This window comes from Podarcis pityusensis (assembly GCF_964106645.2).
Source record: "Podarcis pityusensis genome assembly, chromosome: 5".
Classification (NCBI taxonomy): domain Eukaryota; kingdom Metazoa; phylum Chordata; class Lepidosauria; order Squamata; family Lacertidae; genus Podarcis; species Podarcis pityusensis.
This window is the reverse complement of record NC_138032.1, coordinates 64,056,598-64,070,275: the sequence shown is the minus strand read 5'-3', so window position 1 is coordinate 64,070,275 and position 13,678 is coordinate 64,056,598. Positions and strand designations below refer to the sequence as shown.

The following is a 13,678-nucleotide window of genomic DNA, read 5'->3' as shown; positions in this document are numbered from 1 at the left end:
TTTTTAGCCTCGGGGCTGGAGCTTGAAAGGCTAGGAGCGGGCGAAGCCCGAGCTTCCCCCGACATCAGCCTTCAGAACGGCTCCGGGAGCAAAGGCGAGGTTGCGCAACCTCGCCATCGCTCCTGGAGCTTGCAAGGCTGGGGGCGGGGGAAGCCTGAGCTTCCCCAGCCCCCAGAACAGGTCCGGGAGCCTGCTGCTATCCAAAGCCCGGGGAGCACGGCGCTGTAGCGCTGCTGCGCTCCCCGGGTTTTGGGCTGCAGGCTGCTGTCCGCAAGCCTTGGGAGGCTTGCGGATAGCTTCCTGAAGCCTGGAGAGCGAGAGGGGTCGGTGCGCACCGACCCCTCTCGCTCTCCAGGCTTCAGCGAAAGCCTGCATTCGCCCCATAGGACGCACACACATTTCCCCTTCATTTTTGGAGGGGAAAAGTGCATCCTATAGGGCGAAAAATACGGTATCTTTTTGTGATTTGCCCAACTGTTACATTCTTGGCATTATATAGAGACTAAGATGAAGATTTTTGGGAATGTTTGAACTCTTGATAAACAGTCCATTTTTGCTGTAAAGATGTTTTGCAGGCAATAAAATTTGCAAACCAATATTCCACACTGTAGTTTTTTGGTTTTTGTAAGTGGAATTCCTTCAGATTGTTCTTGAAAAATGTATTCTGCACACTTTTATGTTAATATTTTTAACATTCTGTGATCATCTCTAGGTCAATGCTTTGGATAACCTTGGGCAGACATCTCTGCATAGAGCAGCACACTGTGGTCATCTGCAGACCTGCCGCCTGTTGTTGAGCTCTGGGTGTGATCCATCAATTGTGTCACTGCAGGGTTTCACAGCCTCTCAGATGGGAAATGAGAGTGTTCAGCAATTATTACAAGGTAATAATTTTAACACTTCTGCCTTGTCAATGTATCGGCTACTTAAGCAATCTTTAGAAATTTTTTTCTGTTGGAACTGAAAAATAATTGATGTGTATGATTTGCAGTACCAGCAAATGTTTGCTGCACTACAAGCTAAAACTAATTCTGAAACCTTCATCCCTTGCGCCCACAGATTCTTCTCCACCTGAGGAACATGCTGAAGGAACTTCAAAACAGAAAAAATGTCATGGGCAATTAATGGTGGCCTGTTTTCTTAGAATAGGTACAAATGGTTGGCCTTGCTTTTTCAGGCTAGGCTATTGCACAATGTTAAAGTGGGGGAGTGTCGTCACTCTTCTTCAAGTGACCCCCTTTTCCAATTCAGAGATGAAGAGCGTAATGAGTGGTGGTTTCCTTCTTTCTTTCATCTTGCTAAAGTTATGTCTACAGTATAAGATTGTGGGTTGCAGTTGCAACTTTAGTTGGCTGTTTCATGAACCTTTGTCATTCAGCTGGTGGTAATTATCTGACAGTTTGTGTATGTTAATACTGCATACTGTAATTCATTATGAAAAATACTTATGTCTGAGAAAAAATGTCAGGTTCAGTTCCAACAGCGCATGTCTAATATTGCATTAATAATAGTCCTGCAGCTACTTGTTGTACCTGAGTTTCTCTAACTGGTAATTGAAAGTTTAGTTGGCATGTTCAGTTAAATTGTAAATCAAGCCTTTTGTCTAGGATAGTTATATTTTTGTAGACTATGAGATCTCAAAATGGTATTTCTCTAAGGGTTAGTATTAATGGCTATTTATTATTGTCATCTGTGCTATTTGAACTTTGTTAAGTAATTTATACCCTCATTTATTTTATAGAAGGTGTCCCTTTAGGCAACTCAGAAGCAGATCGGCAATTGCTGGAAGCTGCAAAGGCAGGTGATGTGGACACAGTAAAAGTAAGTTTAGAAACGGATTGTGGCTTTTCTTTCTATCAAAAAGATGACATATATAAGTGTTGCAGGCTAATTTGTGAAGATTATTCTCAGGTCTTCAGAGATGAGAAAACGTTGAAAATTTAGATAACTATTTTAATTGCTTTGAAATACAAAATCATATAAAAGTTCTGATTTCAAGACAGTTGCTTGGGGGGGGTTGGCTGAATATTTGGCTGAAGTAACGTGTGTCTCAACTGTTGTGTTCCTTAGAAGTTATGTACGGTACAAAGCGTGAATTGCCGGGATATTGAAGGCCGCCAGTCCACTCCACTCCACTTTGCAGCAGGATACAACAGAGTATCAGTGGTTGAGTATCTTCTGCAGCATGGTGCTGATGTTCATGCAAAAGACAAGGGGTAAATATTCCATTAAATAGCTCATAGTGAATGTAGGCAGTGGAGCAGAGGGCGGAAGACAATTCTCCATTCTTCTTTGTGTTAGTGCCTGACACATGTATTGGATCAAGAATGCTTTGGGTGGGGGCTATGCTTCAAATATTTTTTTCTAGAAAAAATAGGTATCATAGGGTATCATGGCTTATCCCCCCCCCCCACTCATAATCTTTTCGTCATCTAAGTTTAGTTTCATTATATAGATAAGGCATTATCCACCACACAAGGATAAATGTTCCCTCAAGCATATATTAAATGTCTAGGAATTTTAGAATTCAAGTCCCCCTCTATACCTTCAGCAGCTTAACATTTGCAAAGCCTGGAACCCCAACAACTGGTCTTCTAGCTGATGTCAACTTTACAAATTACAGAATTATGATGGCTGTATGATCTTTGTGTTGACCTTAAATATATACACTATATTAATGTTCCCCAATCTGGTGCCTATGCTGATCAGAATTGTAGTTCAAAATATATGGAGGGTACTAGGTTGGGGAAGACTGCTTTGTAACTAGAGGCTATTTGAATTAAATGTATCTAGTTGACTAAAGTATTTGATTTATCTCCATATGAACACATAATTCTTCATGCACTTCTTTTTTCTGAAATAATTTTGTTTTTAATAACAGCTATACTTAACTGTATGTTTAGGTCAGTCATTAGAAAATTGAGGTATTTTTTAAGATACTGAAAATGTTAGCCAAAATAAGGTACCCTGCCAAGTGATGCAAACACTGATGGATGTTTTTCCTTCATATTTTCAGAGGCCTTGTCCCTTTGCACAATGCTTGTTCTTATGGACACTATGAAGTGGCTGAACTGCTGGTTAAACATGGTGCAGTTGTCAATGTAGCTGATTTGTGGAAGTTCACTCCTTTACATGAAGCTGCTGCAAAAGGGAAATACGAGATTTGTAAGCTTCTGTTACAGGTGTGTCACATGAAAAACTGAAGCATGTTTCAGTTTCATTAGTTTGCTTATTTCCATTTAGTGGTATTAAATTTGTGTTTAAAGAAATGTTTCAAAATATCCCATGTTCTATATTAGAGCAACTACCACAAGATTCACCTTGTGTCTGTTGTATTTAGAAGCAGTCCACTGTGTTTCATTTCTGCGCCATATTGCTCCCATTCAATTCATTATTTGGGTTAAAATCTGATCTTTTAAATCTGAAGTTGTCTTTCATCCCCATGGATTATAATGGGGAATTAAGTGGATTAAACCTGCTAAATGTTGGACAGACTTTCTGCAGGAACCTTTAAAAGTGTTTGTGTGTTTGTTTATTTTATATACTGCACGTTCATATAAAATGCTGCAAGACTGTTTACAACTTTAAAACACAATACTACAGTAAATGTCAAACGCATTATAAAAGCTAGACCTATCCATGAAAATGGAAGATCCCACCACCTCGCTCACCCTCTGCTTTTCCCCAATCAGCTTGGTTTCATTTCTCAGGAAAGGGAAGGTGGGAGAATGGTTGTGCATTTAACCTTTTGTGGGGTGGGGGGAAATGAGGATGCTTGGAGGGTCCATTAGCCTCCTGAAGATGCATTGTTAATAGCAGGACCCAAGTCAGCAACATGGAACCACAACCCAAATCACCTTGGTTTGCCTCATTAATTGGGGTACGCATAGAGCTGGTGAGCATTCTTAGTATATTTGAATATTTGTTAATAGAGAAAGAAATAATCAGCTGACAATGATACAAATCTTAAATATGTTTCTACTTGAGTTATGAAAGCTAATGAATGTGTTGTTGGGTTTTTTTCTTATCTAGCATGGGGCTGACCCCACAAAGAAAAACAGAGATGGAAACACACCATTAGACCTTGTTAAAGATGGTGACACAGATATTCAGGATCTCATTAGAGGAGATGCAGCTTTGCTAGATGCTGCGAAAAAGGGCTGCTTGGCTCGGGTGAAGAAATTGTGCTCCCCTGATAATGTAAATTGCCGTGATACACAAGGCCGACACTCCACTCCGCTCCACTTGGCAGGTTGGTGTTACCATATTAATGCATTTGTTAAGGATCTGTCTTGGACTATAACTTGAAAAGGGGTTATTTAAAGTAATTGGATTGTAGTCAGCAGTTGCAAAAGCTAAACGCAGATCCTCAGGCTAATCTTGCTTTTTTACTTCCTTCCTCCTGCAGTCTTCTGTACCCTCAAAAATTGCTATTTAGACAGTTACAATGGGTTACATCCAATCTTTCTCTTTTCTTTCTTTGCACTCCCCTTCACCCTGAAAAAAGAAATCTCTCCAGAGCATCGGAGGCCCAGTGGAAAAACATGGGCTGTATTGTTCTGTACCAAGGGAATTGAAATTGGGTTGAGAGATCTTACAAAAACCCCACCTGGTTTTAGGCAACCTTTCACACTCAGTGCAGTGCAGCCTACACTGTTTAGGAGGGCTTCCCTGAACCTCTGGAGAGGGGGCGGGAAAGGGGAAGAGAGATTGGATACAACCCAAAGAAATTGTCTCAATAGTAGAAAATAGCAAGAGTGACGGGTGACTGTGCAAGTCTAGTATCTCGGCCTTGTAAGCTTGCTAACAGCACCTCATGGGAATGGACGCACACACACAAGGCTGAACATGGAAGGCTATGTATGTGAAGCTTGTGTTTTGCCTTTAAGTTGGGCTTCTCCATCTCGGAGTATACATATAACCGTGTTTACTCTGCAATTAAAAAAAAATAGTTCAGAACTTTATGGTTCAGGTAAGCTGGAAAAGAAGTTTGTTGATACATTTATAGTAATATTTTTCAGGTGCCTTTTGATAAGCCATTAAAAAAAAATTATTCTCTTGCTAGCTGGTTACAACAATTTGGAGGTAGCAGAATATCTGTTACAGCATGGAGCTGATGTAAATGCACAAGATAAAGGGGGTCTAATTCCTCTACACAATGCAGCATCCTATGGGGTAAGTATATCATAAACTCTATGGGAAGAAGTGAATGATTGAACCAGAAGATCTAAAATTTATTTGAGCACAAATCAATGTTTGTTGGTGTTTCCTTAAATACAGGATTGTGTGTTCACTCTCCCAGTATTTTGCCTGGATACAGCCCAGGGTGTATGAGAGCTTTCTAAACTTCATAATATTTGTGGAAAACAGTTCTTTTTCATAACTCAGTATTGAGTAATACACACACACACACACACACACACACACAGGTGTCCCTCATGCTGTTTCAACTCATGTGTATTTGCATGTTTAATTTCAGTGAATTCCAACTCAAGCTGTTGATTTTCACACCTATCTATTGAGAACATGTAGTTAAAACTTCTGTTGTTACTGCTCTGATTGTGTGTCCCCCCCCCCCATCTCACTCCAAAGAATATATGGGATAGAGGCATACTGCTAACAGACTAGAAGCAGTACTTCCGAAACCAGCTGCCACAGATGATTTTGGAGGGTGAGGGTCGACGTTTTTAGTTACTAGCGCAACTCTAGTGAAGAAGGGAATCTAACCAGGATAGTTTAGATTGTGAGAAACTAAAGTTTACAGGCAAGATTAAGCCATTTCTTTCTTTTATTTCCTGATCTGCTCTCTAATCCTAGAACACTTCGAAGGAATAGTTTCCAAATTAGGCTGATGGTCAGAATACCACAGAGGCAACGGTCTCTGTGGCTCTGTGAACCAAGTTATACACTTTGCTAATGCCCTGAATAAAGAAAGTGTATGAATACATTTGATTTCTTGCAGAACAAGTGTTCTTTGTACGTACATTGAGTGTATATACTGTCATGGGCTTCCTAGATATGGAGATTACCCAGCATGATGTTCCCTAGGAAAGGCGCTATCCAGACGTTGCCCATTCTAGTGACCATCATAACAGGTAATCTCCATAGCTATGTTCTACTCACAGTATTGTAAAACAGCCATGCTGTTAAGCATGCTGGTTGTTTACACACATGGGTAAAAGATTACATGTAGATGGGGCTAGAGTTTAAGAGCATGGAGTATGAACTAGAAGCTGTCTGCTCAATTCTCAACTTGGTATTGAGGTCATTTGATGGCCTTGGGCAAGAAGCTGTCTCTCTCTCCAGCAGGCTGTTCCCCAATGCCCCACAGTCTCCCTGTATAGAGATGGAGACAAACAGTTGAATAAGAAAGGCATTTCTAGCAATATCATATCTCATATTAGAGCTTCCAAGAAAGGGTGGCTATTTGAACAAACCACAAAACAGGGTGGGGTGAGCTGACCTGCATGCAATAGCGGAGTACCGAGACTTGAACTGCCCTCTTTGTTTTGATGGAATGTATTTTGCAACGTTCACTTTTTTAGGAAATCCAAAGGAAAATTGCAGCAAACTCCCCCCCCCCCCAGGGTTGCACTACATAAATGTATTTTATTTTCCAGCATGTAGATGTAGCAGCTTTACTTATAAAGTATAATGCGTGTGTAAATGCTACGGACAAATGGGCTTTCACACCTTTGCATGAAGCAGCCCAGAAAGGAAGGACACAGCTTTGTGCCTTATTGTTGGCACATGGAGCTGATCCTACTCTGAAAAACCAGGAAGGACAAACGCCTTTAGACCTAGTCACCGTAAGTGATGGGATTTTTTGAGAAGTTTGCATTAAGCTTCAGTTCCTGGCTCCTGACCCAGACATGAAATTTGAGAGATTAAAAACGTGTTGTTATTATGGTGGGCTGGAAGCTAAAAAGCAGTTCCCTAAAGTTGGGACTGAAGATGGACTCAAGGAATTTAGTTTAGGTGTGGCTTTTGGAAGTACATTTTTCAGAGAGGAGATAAACTATGTTATTGAATTTGTGTTCATTTACAAACATATTGCTTGATGTTATTACCTAGTATTTTCTGGGCTACTTTATGTCTTCAAGTTAAACTATTGATAGCGACCTGCCATTCACAGTTTGTGACTAAAAATGTCTAGGTCCAAAACTCGCAACACAGAATTTCTTACTCAGTATAATGCTAAAGATAGCATCATTGTGCACTCTGTGGCACCCTAGGAGCTTGCAGTTTATATTTAGCCTAGGATCATAAGCATACTTTCCTGGAAGTAATCCTCTTGAACTTAAGGGGACTTCTGAGTAGGTATGTATAGGGCTGCATTGCCAATCTTTCTACAATAGTGTTTGCCACATTAAAAAAATGGTCTTTTTACCTTTTTAATGTGTAAGGTGGGGTACACTGCAAGTGAGTGATTTTTGTATAGGATTTGTCTCTAGGGTCATGCCTTTCATTGCATTGTAATTATACACAAGCAGACTCTGGATAAGAGTGATAATATATCTGGTGATACTGGTAAATAGCAGAATGTAAGAAAACTTGGCTTCTTAGGATAGCTCAAGTAAAAGGCCACTCACTGTAAATGTTACCTTGTATTCATATATGCTTGAATAAATTTGTGAATGTCTTAATGATATTCTAATTTTTTTAATTATTCTTTTCAGGCAGATGATGTTAGTGCATTATTGACAGCTGCCATGCCACCTTCCGCCTTGCCATCTTGTTACAAGCCTCAGGTTATAAATGTATCTCAAAACACAGCATCTTCAGCAGATTCACTTTCTTCTGTTCCATCCAGCCCTTCTAATCTGTCTGCTGCCAGTAGCCTTGACAACTTGTCTGGTAGCTTTTCTGAACTTTCAGTTGTTAGTACAAGTAGTGCTGATGGGGCCGCTGGTTTGGAGAAGAAGGAAGGTGAGTCCTTCCTTTACTGATGAATTGGCTTTCTCAGATGGGTGGATGATTTATGAAGAATTAGGACAGTCCACACATGCATCAAAGACTGCAACATATACCAATGGTGCTAAAAGTGGTATTCCTATCCACACCAGTTTCATTATTGCAGACAGATAGAATCTGATGTAACTTTAGGCACAGTAGTGCTCTGCAGGTCACTCAGTGAAAGGCATGTATGTGTGATTTGAATTTTAGATAAATAGATATATCCAAAAATGATCTTTTCTGTTTCTTAGATAGTCACATGCCAATACATTTTTTTCCAGGGCAACTTGATTAGCCGTATGGTAGAAAGATTACTTGAATGTGAGGCTTATGTGTGTTAAATTTACGAACGGTTTCTCACACAATGCCCTCATCCTCCCAGTGCCATTCCTGTAGTTATTTCTGAAATAATTTTTTGTACTTCCACTTTGTTGGATTTATGTACAGGTTTGAGAAGATTTCCCTAAGAATAAATCGAGCAAAATATGTTTTAATTTGATTGTATAGAATATAAGGTCAGCAAGTACTTTGATTTTATACTTAAAACATGCATTGTCTTCATTCACGGGTCAATCATAGTTAATGGTTTACTGGGATTGGGTCATTTTGCCCACTTTGCTACAGTCCCCAGCTTAATTGTGTTAAATGAAAATTCTAGTTTGGATGTGTTTCACTACAGACAAACTATGATTTGTGCTCAAAGTTTGTTCTTGACTTGCTGATCATAATTTTAATATTAACACTAAGCCACAGATTGTGGGTTTGTTTCTCTTGTGGGAAGGAGCACAGCAGGCAAAATCAGCATGCTTACTGCAGACTAGTGGCTATGGTTTACCACGAACTTGTAAAGCGTGCCACAGCATGTCCCAAGTGTTGTTGGACCTGTATCCAGAAGATTGTTTCTAATTTATACTCTCGTGAACCTGCAGAAAAGGTAAAATACACTTAGCCCTTTAATATGCAACTAATGTCTGCTTTTCTTATACAGTTTCAGGTGTTGATTTTAGCATAAATCAATTTGTGAGAAATCTTGGACTTGAACATCTAATTGACGTATTTGAGAGAGAGCAGGTGCGTAGCTTTATTGTTAGGAAAACAAGTTGCAAGATGTAGATGTAAATGTAAAATGAGAAATTTTAAATTGCGGGTGTGTGTGCGTGCGCGCATAATAGCTTCAGTTCTTAGCAACTTGAAGTTTTCCATGCTGAAGATCTGTGCCGTAATCTGAGTTTAATGTGAAACTGCATTTATGTTACTTTTCTTTGTAGATAACATTAGATGTACTGGTCGAAATGGGACACAAAGAATTAAAGGAAATTGGTATTAACGCTTACGGGCACAGACACAAAATAATTAAGGGAGTTGAAAGACTAATCTCAGGACAACAAGGTATGATGCAGATGAAATTTTCAGGGTTGTGTTGCAAGTTGTGGAGGAAAAGAGGAAGGGAACATATTGATGTGGAGATGTGGGCTTAATACCGCTCAGTGTCACCCTAAGTTTTTTTGGGGGGTTTAGAGCATGTGTGTGATATGCAAGCTCATTTTTCTATAGTATTGGAACCAGGAAACCTTGCAAGCAAAAATTATTATGTATTATATGAATTCTGTGGCTTGAATCCAATAGTTCCATTAGCGCAAGGACTTCTTACTTGCACAACAGAATTTGCACAGACTCCCCAAAAACCTGTTCCAGACTGTTGGGGAAAAAACCCAGGACAGATTCAGGCGCAAATTGAGGGAAGAGAGAGGGGAAAGTTTAAATTGTGCAACCAGAAGTCCTTGCACTAAGAACAGCTTTGTTAGATAGAACTCTTAAGTTCTAAAACTACAACCTTATCTATTATATATTTTTAATTGAGCTGTATGTGTCTAAATATTACCTGTTGCATTTTCTCATAGGTCTTAACCCCTACCTAGCTTTGAATACTTCAGGTAGTGGAACAATCCTCATAGACCTATCCCCTGATGATAAAGAGTTTCAGTCAGTGGAAGAAGAGGTATATCTTTCAATTCATATTCCATATAAAAAACCTCACTGTTGTGTAATCAGATGTAATACACTTAATTCATTTTTCAGCCTTTTCCCCCAGCCTTGGCTGATTCAGTGTTAAACACATGGTGCTCATCCTCATGTTATGTCTTTTAATTTTGTTATTAATTATTGTCCCCAACTGAGGAGATAGTATCACTTGAGATAAGATAGGCCAAGCAATTCTTGTGACTTTTCCAAATACCCTGAACTAACATAGTGCTGACATGTATTTGCTGTGGTTGGGCTCAAAGAGGGACAGAATACCTGCTTTAAATCAGGACATGTGAAGATGGGATTAGAGGTTCAGTGTGGTGAGCCAGAACACACAAGTGGCTCTGCAAATTCTATATAGCCAGTTTTAAAGCAGCCTACCATTTGAATTCTGCTTATGTTTGTGGAAATAATTATAAAATTCATTGTGGGAGCATAGCTCAGTTGCAGTTGCCTTGCATTCAAAGACACCGAGCAATTTTTTATTCAGCACAATGGAATCTAATAAAAGTTATGGTTAGAGAGTCTTTGTTTATTCCACTTCAGATGCAGAGCACTGTTCGAGAGCACAGAGATGGTGGACATGCTGGCGGGGTTTTCAACAGATACAACATCCTAAAGGTAACTAATTGGTGTGTCTGTCACCAAGAAGTCATTGTTCGTGCTATCAGTTCTTGCCCTTGAATTAATTGTGCAGTCTGGAAAGTTGAAATATATACTGTGCCAAGGAAACAAAAACTGGATTTGTAATGAATTAGAAACAAATGTGCAACTTTCAGTTTATTGACAATGCTGTCAGTAGGCTGCTAAAGAAATAGAAACACTTCAGTGGGAAGAAAACTAAGGTGAGTTGTGGCATTAATAAATGTTATTATGGCCTAAGATGTCATGGTCTAGAGGCCATGGGTGATTTCCAGTGAAATACTTACGTTAGCCCAAGGACTTCTGGGTGTGAATGAAACTTCTCTTCCCTCTCCACACACATCCCTAAATCTGTTCTTGGGGATTCCCCCCACCCCACCCTCCTTACACTAATGGAACTGCTTTTCTGGATACAGTCCTGTTTCATCAAATGCATAAAGTGTAATCCTGAAATGCATTTCTTGCATACACACACATACACATATGCAGACACACATGGGGGTCGTAAGGAAGTGTGGTTAGAGAAAAATTCAATACAAAAAGTACAGATAGTGACAGTTCAGTTAGAATATGTTCAAGAGGAGCACAATGATATTGTACAACAATATGATAGATGATAAAGCAAGCATCTTGACGTTATTAACTAGCATTTATAGTGAGATGAGAAAAGAAATAATTCTCTGTATTCAGGGCAAAATCAAGAAAGTTGAATTTCTTAATTGTAATTCATTTTCCTAAGCAGATTTGTGGAAGTTGCTTATACTTCAGACAACTGAAGAAAACTAATTGTGAATTCTGGATTTTCTGCCCTTTTAGATACAAAAAGTATGTAACAAAAAGCTCTGGGAAAGATACACTCACAGGAGGAAAGAAGTTTCTGAAGAGAATCATAATCATGCTAATGAAAGGATGTTGTTCCATGGTATTTCAAATTATTTTTTTTCTCATGTCCAGTCATTACTATTGATAATGTTCTGATTTTTTTTAATTCTGAAATTTGAAATGATCTGCAGTTCAACTCCAAATAATGTTTAGCATTAAAGTCTTCTAAAACTCATAAATATTATTGACCAGTAGCTACCATGTAGTTTCATATTGTTAATATTTTACTGGTATTTGTACAATACTGTTAGCATTAAGTGCCTGGAAAAGAGAAGAACCGAAAAACCTCTAAAAATGGCATTGTGTGCTTAAATCTCTTCTCAAATCTGGGATTATATTATACAGAACAATTTGTATTGATTTTTTTCATTGAGATTTCCATTACAATTGAGCATTAAAAGCCTAAAAAGCTGAGTGAACATAAAAATATTGGTTTTTAATGCTCAGCTGTTTTAGCCTTTTCATTCTGCTCTTTTTAGTTGTCTTTGTTTGCCAGTATTTAATAATTGTGCGTTTATTATTTATACCCACACACGCCAAGTATTCTCCCTGAGTATGATAACACAGAAAGCAATAAGGAGAGGCAGGTGGGATATATAGTTTTCCAGCAAGTGTAATTGTGAAAGGCCCATTATTGTGAGCAAAGAGACTGGGCAAAAGCACTTTATCCCCAAAAGATGGTTGTCACAATGAGCATGCCAGTCATCAACTATGCCAGGCACCTGTCTATCCTGTTAATTTACAGTTGCAGCCTGATATACATCAGTGCATCCTAGATCTGCTTTGTGAGTCTCAAGGGTCATTTCTCCTGACTGCAGCATCCCTACATGAAACAGGATTTTTGGTTGCCAGTCATGCCTCCTTTAGTGTCAAACCATCCCCAGATAGCACAGCGGTGATGTGTTTGCAGGCCTAAAGCAAACATCTCCTGTGATATTAAGGCAACACTATTAATGGGATTTATGGACCAGGCTTGGTGCCAAAATTTGTGCAAGCAACAACAAGGCACTCCTGATTTTGTATCCCCACCCCCCTTTTTTTGCTTCCCCCTCCCCCTAATGTATTCAGTTGGACAGTGCTTCTGATTTTGTTGTAATAAAACTGTCCCTGCAGTATTTCCCTGGATAGTGATGAGTATTATTTACAAGATGGTAGAATATTCAGTGCTAAGAACATATATACAATGGTACCTCTGGTTGCGAACGGGATCCGTTCCGGAGGCCTGTTCACAACATGAAAAGAACGCAACCTGCAGCGGTGCGTCTGCGGGTTGATATTCACCGCTTCTGTGCATGCACTGACATCATTTTGTGTTTCTGCGCACGCGCGAGTGGCGAAACACGGAACTAACCCTTTTCAGTACTTCCGGGTTGCCGCGGGACGTAACCTGAAGCAAATGTAACATGAGGTATGACTGTAATAAAGACTAACACTTTTTATTATAATGTACTCACAGGCTCCCCTTTTGTGAATGCAATTATTCATAAAGGTTTTGACGAGAGGCATGCATACATAGGCGGAATGTTTGGAGCAGGAATTTATTTTGCTGAAAATTCCTCCAAAAGCAACCAGTATGTGTATGGTATTGGTGGTGGCACTGGTTGCCCAATTCACAAAGACAGATCTTGTTATGTCTGCCATAGGTAAGTTGCAGTAAAAGTTGTTTGACCTGGTTTGTAATCTTTGTGATTACGTTGTTGTAGCCCACTCTGGAACCTTGTGCTGAAGGGCGGGCAATAAAATAAACAACCTAACAGAACTATATGTATTGTACTAAAATTTGTAGAAGACTCATCATTGCTTATTTAGAGAATATATATGTTACTTTTCTGACACATCTCTCAGGAGAGAGGATACAGAGTTACAGTGGGTCTGAGAAGGGAGGGTTAGTCCTGTTGTTTGAGTTGCTTCTGCCTGTGCAGACTCAGGATCCAATCCATCATTTACATCTATAAAATCAAGGTAGAAGGTTTCTGTCTTGTTTGTCCCTAGTGTCTCTATCAGCACAGCTATCAACCCCCAAAATGGGAGCATATTATGTTACTTGCAACCAAGTAATGTTTGCCAGATGAGGAAAAAGTAGTATTGACTATTAAAATCTTGTATGTCTGCTTCCGCATAAGAACGTTAATTTCTCTACATTGGATAGGTGATCTTTTAATTATCCAATTTT

General features: G+C 39.4%; 1 protein-coding gene across 5 annotated transcripts in view; it reads left to right on the top strand.

The window, feature by feature from the left end:
- Positions 1-13,678, top strand: part of TNKS2 (tankyrase 2) — a 29,342-nt gene that overhangs the window by 12,570 nt on the left and 3,094 nt on the right. The window contains exons 12-26 of one of the 5 annotated variants that reach the window (XM_081004545.1): positions 713-884; positions 1,060-1,149; positions 1,742-1,821; positions 2,074-2,216; positions 3,017-3,182; positions 4,033-4,252; positions 5,066-5,175; positions 6,621-6,809; positions 7,680-7,929; positions 8,945-9,027; positions 9,225-9,345; positions 9,858-9,955; positions 10,528-10,602; positions 11,440-11,545; positions 12,962-13,148. In XM_081004545.1, the coding sequence (XP_080860671.1) occupies positions 713-884; positions 1,060-1,149; positions 1,742-1,821; positions 2,074-2,216; positions 3,017-3,182; positions 4,033-4,252; positions 5,066-5,175; positions 6,621-6,809; positions 7,680-7,929; positions 8,945-9,027; positions 9,225-9,345; positions 9,858-9,955; positions 10,528-10,602; positions 11,440-11,545; positions 12,962-13,148 (2,090 nt within the window). Of the gene's footprint in view, positions 1-712; positions 885-1,059; positions 1,150-1,741; positions 1,822-2,070; positions 2,217-3,016; positions 3,183-4,032; positions 4,253-5,065; positions 5,176-6,620; positions 6,810-7,679; positions 7,930-8,944; positions 9,028-9,224; positions 9,346-9,857; positions 9,956-10,527; positions 10,603-11,439; positions 11,546-12,961; positions 13,149-13,678 lie in introns of all 5 variants that reach the window. The other 4 variants (XM_081004544.1, XM_081004547.1, XM_081004548.1 and 1 more) reach the window with 4 other exon arrangements.